A 9,004-nucleotide genomic window follows, 5' to 3' on the forward strand; every position below is an offset into this window, starting at 1 on the left:
CATTAAAAATTACTGACAAAACAGCTGTTTATGAAAACTATCTTGCTATGCAGAAATATGACATCTAATGAAGAAATACTGTGATTTCAGTACTTGGCTAGTCTAATGAGAATTTTAGCCTTTATTTTGACTTAAATTAAACCAAATATTTTAGGTTTACAGAATATGTAATTTAGAAGAAGTGTACTCTATAGGAACTTGGCAAAAAAACAAATAGCTGTGCTAATCAATTTTTTTTAAATTTTGCATTGCATATATCCTTAATAATAAAAGTATTAGGTAACTGGCCACTTAAACCACTAAGTCTATAAATCTCTGAACTAAATGTATCTGGTGGTGGAAAACAATACTGATATTAACAGATGTGTTGATTTTGTATCTACTAGTTACAAACCCAGACATTAAACTAACCTGGGCTAAAAACAGAACAAGTTCTTGTACTAGTTAAGATTTATTACATGATTGTAGAGATATGTAAGCATTGTTATAAAAATGATTTTTATTTAAAGATATTTGTTTCAGAAGTCTGATTGCAACATACTGTGCAGCCAGTGTTTCATTTTGACAGATTGTTTGATATCAGGAGAAATTGAACAGAAAGAAATTGCAGGAAGTGAGTCATTAATAGACTTTGTTTCAAATAAAGCTGGTGTTTAAGAAAAGGAATTGGTGCAAATGCAAGTGAAAAACCCAACAGTTTATTTAATGGCTATAGCTTGGTAGTTTCTGTCACAATAAAAATTTGTGGCTAGGGTTTTTGAAGATGAGCAGGGGATGTGTCATTTGTCTAGAGGAACTGTGTGATTGAATTGCTCTAGGCTCATATAAGAGGTGGAATGCAGAGATGAGTGGAGGTGAGCAGAGAAGTGGTGAGCCTGATGAAGCGACAGCCTGGAGTGAGTGCCCCGGGCAGTCCCAGCACTCCGGGATGTTAAGTTTTAATCTAGCCTAGGCTACAGCTAATAGCTTTTAGAATCTTAAAAATGAAATTTCAATTCGTTTTTGTAATTACATCATCTCAGGCTTAATTGGTAGTACCTATATGCTTTTGGTTTTATATATAGGTGAATAAAGAGGCTTGCAAAGTTTTCCAGGCTCATGATAGGTCTCTTCTTCATTTCGGGTGGTGCATGCCTTTACCCCAGCAGAGTGTGAGTTGGTGGCTAGTCTGGACTACACAGTTTCAGGACATTGGAAACTGTCTCAAATAAAAAAAGTGATGTGGGAATATTGTTTAAAAAGTATTCTTCATTTCTTAGAGTGGGGAATGACTCGGAGGGATGCACTTGCTGTTCTTGCAGAGGACCTGGATTTACATTTAGCGCCCTCTGGCACCAGGCATACACGCACCCCTTATAAGCATAATCAGCCCAGGTGGTAGGTAAATGAGAAGAGTAGAATGATATGACAAATACAGACAGCATGCTGTTCTCCCCCTCCCCCCAGTACGTGGTATATGTTGAGACATTGTTGAGGAAGTTTAGTTCCTGTGTTGGAATAATATGAATGAAATGGGGAAATGTAATTTTTTATTAAAACCATGCAACCCTGAATGATTGTACCATGAAGCTTTTAATAGCCAGGTATGACTAGGTCATTAGTGAGTAATGACTCCAGTTGTCATGTGGATTCAATACTTCAGTAAGTTCGAAAGATGTCAGCATTAATAAAGTACTTCTAGAACCTGATATAATGTAATCATGGAATTAAACACTGTCAACACAACTAAACTTTAGTTGTTTTACTTTGAACATGCTTTGGAAGGTAATTCTAGAGCTTACATAGTGTTTAGAGTTTTACTTAGTGGTTTCAAAGGCCAGTCTTGCACATAAATACCAATTGAAAGCTTTTCATGTTTGCTAGTATCCAGAGAAGATAGAAGGAAAATGAGTCCAATTTCACTGTCCTGTCTCAGTGTGACACTGATCTAGTCTCCTAGCCTTTGAGGCTATCTTCTGAGATACGTGCTTGGTACTTCGAGCGTATGGTGAGGTTGGTTGGTTGGAGCAGAATTGGTATGAATTGTGAAGTAGAACTTACAATGACAGTTAACAGCTGCTGCCATTTAGATTGAAGAGGCTTAAACAGTTACTTGGATGTTTAGTGAAATAGAACGTGTTAACCAACCGCTGCTTTTATTGTTATTCAGAAAGTCATTGTGGAGGCCAGCATCACTGTGTAGACTGGGTTGGTCAGCTCGCAGGTCAGACCTGCCACTTCTTCCAGTAGGGCTCTGACTAAAGACATGTTCTGCCCTGCCTGCTTCTGATAAGAGTTTGATAGGAAGTAAGATTAGATGGGGAGGTGGTGGTTGGAGATTCTAGCTCCCTAGTGGAGTGCTTGCCCAGCCATACAAGGCCCTACATCCCGTGCCCAGAAAAAGTGTGGGGGGGGCACAAAGCTGGTCTGTGCACTGCTTGTCCCATACACAGAAGAGTGAGCGGCGAATGTGTGGGTGCTGTAAGGTGAGGTTCTATCTGCAGCCCTGTAACAGTTGAGAACAGTAAGCCTCCCTTGCTCTGAGGCACTTGGTTGTGTTACACAAACTGGTCGCTAGGAGGCATCAGTTCACCAGCCAGTACTGCCAAAACTAGAACAGAGAAGTCTGTATTGAAAATTGACTAACTTAGAAGGTTTTTTTTCCCTCAAAACTAAGAAATGGCTGGGAAATCTTTGGTTTTATGTGTGTGGGACTATTTCTTTTAAACATTGACAGTTAACCTGACATTTTCATGGTGTAATTTTTAAAGAATTTTTATCTTTGGTCAGGTAGTGGGGGCTTCAAGGCCAGTGCCCTTAACCTCTGAATCATTTAATCAGTCTTTGTCAGTGGTTTTTAACCTTTTCATTAGTTTTCCAGGCATTGGGATGCTGGTATATAAACGCCTCACAACATTACTCAAAAAAAAAAAAGTGGGATTCACTTTCGGGAATAATGTGTTGTGGTTTATTTTAAAGATAGACCAAGTAGTGGTATGGCATCTTGAATTGTACTTTTTAAAACTGAAAAAGTGCAAAACTGGAAGAGAGGAGCTATTTTGGTAACATAGGGTAGATGGAGTTAGGATGGTGATGGATGGGGTAATGAGCTGTGGAGATAGTTTGAATAAAATAGGATCTAGCCAGATAACGGTGTTGGTAGGGTAGAGTGGTGCAAGGCGGTTGTACTTAACACATTTGCAGTCTTAATATTTTTTAGTAATTTTGAAAGTGACACTCAAAGGAAACTGGAAAGGTAGGTCTAGGATTATGGCAGAACACAGCTTGTGCACAACTGGTCTGTAGCCCACACCACTTTGTTCCCCACTCTCACCTCATGTAAGAAGCTACCTGCACACTGAGTTATCCAGTATACAGTGGTGCTGATGCTGCATTCCTTCGTTCCCTGGAACTGTATGGATGCCAATTAAGATGGGGTACTTTGGAGTCCGTAGTGAGTGTCCAGAGTAGACTTTGAAATGCAGTCCTAAAGCTCAGGGCCCTGCATAGAGAGAGGTGCTGGGCCACAAGCCCTTACTAAATCAATTCCACCGAGGAAGTCATTAACTTTAGTCTCTTTCATTCTTTGGCAATGAATACTTTGGATGTACTAGACAGATGTTCTATGATGTTCTCAAAGGCAAGTTGAGTATGTAAAGGGAAGCGTTTTTTATAAAGACAATTTCCTGAAATGTGTTCCCTGACAATTTATCTTTGGGGTTTTTAGTTTAGATTTTTTTTTTTTTAAAGCCTGATATGGCCAGTTCATGGGGGGGGGGCGATAACAGTGGCTATTTAAATGAACTGAGCAAGAGTTCCAATCTACAGTTCTGAAACTTAAATCTCCAATAATCAAACTAATTTTTGTCAATGTAAACTTACTAGCTTACCACAAAAAATACAAATTGTGAAGTAGCCGAAGGGAAATACGTAATTTTAGTCAGAATTAAGTGGTCACGTTTGACATCTATGTTGGCTGGGCATTTGCATGTATAATAGAACAAATGTCCTTTTCTGGCAAACTGGATTATATGGATTATCGCTATGAATGTCTGTATCCGCTATATGAATGTATCAACTCTAGAGCTATACCTGGGTTGTCCTTTCCAGATAGGAGGCCATTCTGTTAAAAAGATGGACAGCTGGTACTGTAGAAACTGGGAGTGGGCGTGGGGGAGGAATAAACAAGATGTTTAGTAATTGAAATTAGAAATCTATTTGGAGATGTGCACGGAGATAATCACATTCGAAATCTTTACACAGTTCTCTTGGTTTCAAGGACTCGGAATTAGTTTGGAACTAGTCCATATATATATCATTTGGAAGAATGTTCAAGAGCCCTGTTTTAGAAAAGACATTTCTGTTAGCTCTCATTGTTTGGGTTTCGTAGCGTGGCTCACAAAAAATTTGAGTAGTTTATCCTACACTTTCTCTTTGTGTGCCATCCTTGATTCCCTCACACTGTGGCAGCAGTCCTTGGCTGTCCAACAGACATGACTTTTTGTCCTGCCCCTTTGTGGTGAGAGTAGACTTAGAGGTTACTTTGCCAAACTGGAGGGTAGAACTCTACCTTTTATTCTATCTTCTTGGGAAGCAGCGTCTCTGAAATGTTTAGATGGAAAAAAATGGAAGTAGAACCTTCCCAAAATCAGATTCCAATAGGTGTCACATCCACAAAGGCTTATGTATGTGATCTTCCAATACCGGACAGCTCACTGCCCTGCTACCATTACAGACTGGAAGGTCTGATCAAGAAAGAAACCTGAGGGGCTAAAAATGGGTGGTTTTGCACCTCTTGACCCTGGTTCAATTCCCGAACCCATATGGTGGCTCACAACCTAAATTCCAGTTCAAGACCTGCGTTCCAATGCGTGGGGGCGCGCGTGCACGCGCACACATCAGCTTTGGGTGGGGTGCGTGGGTGAGTCGCTCTCCCTGTGCCCTGTGGTGGAGAAAAGTCAAGATTATATCTGGAGTCCACACTTCTTGCCTGGCCTCTATACATCCAATTAGTAGCCTTATTGTTATGACTTATCTAATTTTCTTCAGGAAGAACTATTGATTGAACAACAAAAAGTAGGAAGCACTCCAGGGCTTTGTTCCCGAGGTGTTTACATAGGCATCGCAGAGAGTCACACGGCGCTCCGCCTGAGCTTCATCCCCTCTGCACCTGGCTCCGCACAAACCCCAAGGCAGTCTCCCCAGGCAGCTGCCGGCCCCGGCTTCGGAGAGCCCACCCGCCAGGGCAGGGCGGGACGGCCTTTCGGCGCCCTCTGGGCGTCGGCATTGGTCGCAGCCCGGCAGCCGCGGCCGCCACCGCGACCGCATGGAGCCACCAGGAGTTTCCGGAGCCGGGCGAGCGGGCGGGCGGGCGGGCGGCCGGGGGCGGCGGGGGCGGAGCCAGCGGCGGGGGCGTGTCCGCGGCGGGCGGGCTCTGGGAAGGCCCCAAGTTAATGAGGCGAGCGCCGGTCGCGGAGCGCCTCTCGGAGCTGGGTTTTCCCCCGCGGCGCGGGCGCCAGGAGCCGCCTTTTCCGCTGGGTGTCACTCGGGGGTGGGGAGGGTGGCCCATTGAAAAGCGCCGCGAGGGGGCCCGGCCAGTGCCCTTCAGTGAGCGCTCGCGGGAGGACGGCGGAGAGCAGCCTGCTCGCGGCTCCGGGATCTTGTGGCGCTTCAGGACGCGGCTGTCCCTCTGCCGGGACCCGGAGCCACCACCGCCGCCGCCACTCTGTCTCCTGCGAGTCAGCCTCCTCTGCGCGCTCCGGGCGGGCGGCCGCGGAAGCCGCTGGGGCGAGGACGGCGCGCGGCTGCTACTGCTGCCCCCAGCCCCAGCGTCTGAAAACCTCCAGGCCGAGCGGAGCAGCTGCACCCCTTATGCCGGAAGGATGCTGGAGAGCAGCGGCTGCAAGGCGCTGAAGGAAGGAGTGCTGGAAAAGCGTAGCGACGGGCTGCTGCAGCTCTGGAAGAAAAAGTGCTGCATCCTCACTGAGGAAGGGCTACTGCTCATACCGCCCAAGCAGCTGCAACAGCAGCAGCAGCAGCCCGGGCAGGGGACGGCCGAACAGTCCCAACCTAGTGGCCCCGCCGTCGCCAGCCTTGAGCCACCGGTCAAGCTCAAGGAATTGCACTTTTCCAATATGAAGACTGTAGACTGCGTGGAGCGCAAGGGCAAGTATATGTACTTCACTGTGGTGATGGCAGAGGGCAAAGAGATCGACTTTCGGTGCCCCCAGGACCAGGGCTGGAACGCGGAGATCACGCTGCAGATGGTGCAGTACAAAAATCGTCAGGCCATACTGGCGGTCAAGTCTACGAGGCAGAAGCAGCAGCACCTGGTCCAGCAGCAGCCTCCGCAGACGCAGCAGATCCAGCCCCAGCCCCAGCCCCAGCCGCAGATCCCGTCTCAACCTCAGCCCCAGCCGCAGATCCAGCCCCAGCCCCAACAGCTCCTCTCCTACCCTCATCCCCACCCTCACCCGCACCCGCACCCACACCCGCACCCGCACCCGCACCCTCATCCACACCAACTCCAGCACGCGCACCAGCCTCCTCACTCGCAGCCGCACGGCCACCGGCTTCTCCGCAGCACCTCCAACTCTGCCTGAAGAGGGCGGCACCCGGGCTGCTCAAGGTAAGGTCCAGGCAGCTTGGGACACCTAGAAACGTGTTCGCATGGTTGTTGGGAAGAGTAGAAAGCTTGTAGACCGGTTCTGCTCTCCAGGCAAAGATGAAAAATCGTTTTAAGTTTCTGGAGAGGCGGCGGGAAGATGGGGCAGACTGGAGCTGATAGAGGGGGGGAGGGAAGGACAGGAGTTCCGCCAGGGAGTGGGCGCCGTGGCTAGGCCACCTTCCCACCACTGAGATGGCCCCTGTTCAGCGTCCACTTAACTGTGTGCCTCCGCGCCAAGGTAACGACCTTTCTAGGCGCTGTATCCTTTGGAGCGGCCGGGAGGGACCCGGGTCTTGACTTGTGAGCCAGACATTTCATTCCGTGTCATTTCTTTCCAGGTTTTGAGGACTTCGGGAAGTGGCACGAGTGCTTTGCTGTTGTGTTCACTTGGGATCAAAATCAAGTCTCCCCACCCCGTGCCAGATCAAGTAGCTCGGACATCACCCGACTGACAACTTGCTTGCAGTTCCTCTTAGTTTTCTGCATAATCTTCACCACAGTGCAGGAAGCAATTTTGAGTCAAGATGACTTTATTTATGAACCTTCGGAAGGATCTTCTTACGCAATGGACCTTGTAGGAGAAATTTATGTACTGTAATTTTATTTTAATGTATTTTGGTTTATGATTATTTATTAGTTTTTTATGCCTGTACTAAGACATTTCTGAATGTAGGCCACCCTCCCTCCCCCAATGAAACTTTATTTTCAGAAACCTACTTCCTAGTAAGCCCTAATCTTGGAGAAGAAAAAGGAACAGGTTGGTGGAGGGGGCAAACATTAAAAACTGATTCATCCGTAGGGCACTCTCAGAAAGTCGACTCTTTCATTGTATTTGAAGAGGTTGAAATTAAATTCTGATATTACTTTCATTCTTTAAGGTCTGTTTCTTAGATATGTAGTGTGTGCAGGTTTTGTTTGTTTGTTGTTTTTTAAGGTAATGGGTCAGAATGTATAATTATGAAAATCTGGTGGTCAAGATTTTGCTTTTCTAAAAAGAAATCACTGAGAATGAGAGTGGATCCCAAAGTATTTCAAGACCATCCAGCTGAAGGCACAGCGACTGGCTTCATAATGTGAGAGGCGTCTGCTGGGCAGGGAGCTTGGAGCAACTGTGTGGGAAAGTTTAATGAATCCTTTGGGAGCTGAAAGCAGGGCTCAAGTGGTAGAGGGGCAGGCCCTAGGGAGTCAGGCCTAGCACCCAAAAAAAAAAAAAGTCATTTTGATTGTGGATATTAATGCATAGATGTTTCAAATTTAAAATGTGTTGGGGGGATCTTCACTTAATGGTATTTTCAGCCCTGTTCAGGATCCCATACCCTTCACCCAAACCTCTCATTCTCAGCTCAGCACATTTTCTCAGCCTTGCGCTTTGTCGTAGTCATACTCTGAAAATAATTTGTAAATATTTTGAAGGACGAGGGGCCATAATACTTTTATTTCCTACTGAGAATAATACTGGGCAGAGAAATCAACTCTTTTTATTGCTCTTGGGGGGAGTAGTCTGGACCCATCAGGATGGAATGACTTAAAGCTACAGGACTCTGGTTCTCACTCTATGTGTCAAGACCCTCTGGGGATCAACACAGGTCACATTGCAGTTGTTTACATTAGATTCATAGCAAAATTACAGGTATGAGGTAGCAAAGAAAATAATTTTATGGTTGGGGGTCAGCACAATATGTGATTGAAAGGTCACTGTTAAGGAAGGTTGAGAGCCACTGATGTAGATTGTCAGTAAGGAAACAAACTCTTGTTTTAACAGCAGCTGGTTCAGAACGCTGCGGGGGTGGAGGGAGAGGATGTGCTTTCAAAGGCAGAACAAACCTTCCACTGTGTAAAATCAAAGGGATGGTCAAGATTTACAAAGGCAGACCATACTTCCGTGGAGAAGGAGTCCCAGATGATAATTGCTTCCAAGTGCCTGGCTTCAGCGTTAGCCCTGACACTTTCACAGTACCTTGGCTGGTATTTTTTACACATCTGAACTGGAATGCTGTTTTTAAGAAATGACATGTCTTTATTCAGCTCCTGTACAGGGATGGGATTCAGTGAGTTAAATGCTGCAATTTTTGAAGTCATAATTTAGTTGAAAAGATGCAGGGGGGAATAGAACTCAAAAACCAGGAAAACCTGGATGAATTCGCCCTGATAGCTTGCAGGGCTATCTAATTTGTAGTTGTGAAAATATTCTGCCAAGGGTTTAAAATATAGCATGTATATAGGACAGCCCCAAGTCATGTTGACACATTTCCCAGGTTCGATTTGGCTTCCTTAGAGCTATTTCTGTGCTTCTGATAGGATGCAACCACATAGCTTTATACGTGCAGAGCATGCAAAACCAGTGAACCCACAGTTCTT

General features: G+C 45.8%; 1 protein-coding gene across 1 annotated transcript; it reads left to right on the top strand.

The window, feature by feature from the left end:
- Nucleotides 1–5,417: 5,417 nt before the first annotated feature.
- Phlda1 (pleckstrin homology like domain family A member 1) lies at nucleotides 5,418–7,515 on the top strand. Its single transcript, XM_021655913.2, has 2 exons — nucleotides 5,418–6,607; nucleotides 6,985–7,515. The coding sequence occupies exon 1, from the start codon at nucleotides 5,433–5,435 to the stop codon at nucleotides 6,579–6,581; it is 1,149 nt and encodes a 382-aa protein (XP_021511588.1). The 5' UTR covers nucleotides 5,418–5,432; the 3' UTR covers nucleotides 6,582–6,607; nucleotides 6,985–7,515.
- Nucleotides 7,516–9,004: the final 1,489 nt, after the last annotated feature.

The sequence above is a fragment of the Meriones unguiculatus genome, chromosome 2 (assembly GCF_030254825.1).
Source record: "Meriones unguiculatus strain TT.TT164.6M chromosome 2, Bangor_MerUng_6.1, whole genome shotgun sequence".
Taxonomy (NCBI): domain Eukaryota; kingdom Metazoa; phylum Chordata; class Mammalia; order Rodentia; family Muridae; genus Meriones; species Meriones unguiculatus.

Coding starts and splice junctions, on each gene's coding strand:
- Phlda1 (XM_021655913.2), top strand. CDS start 5,433: ATGAGGCGAGCGCCGGTCGCGGAGCGCCTCTCGGAGCTGGGTTTTCCC.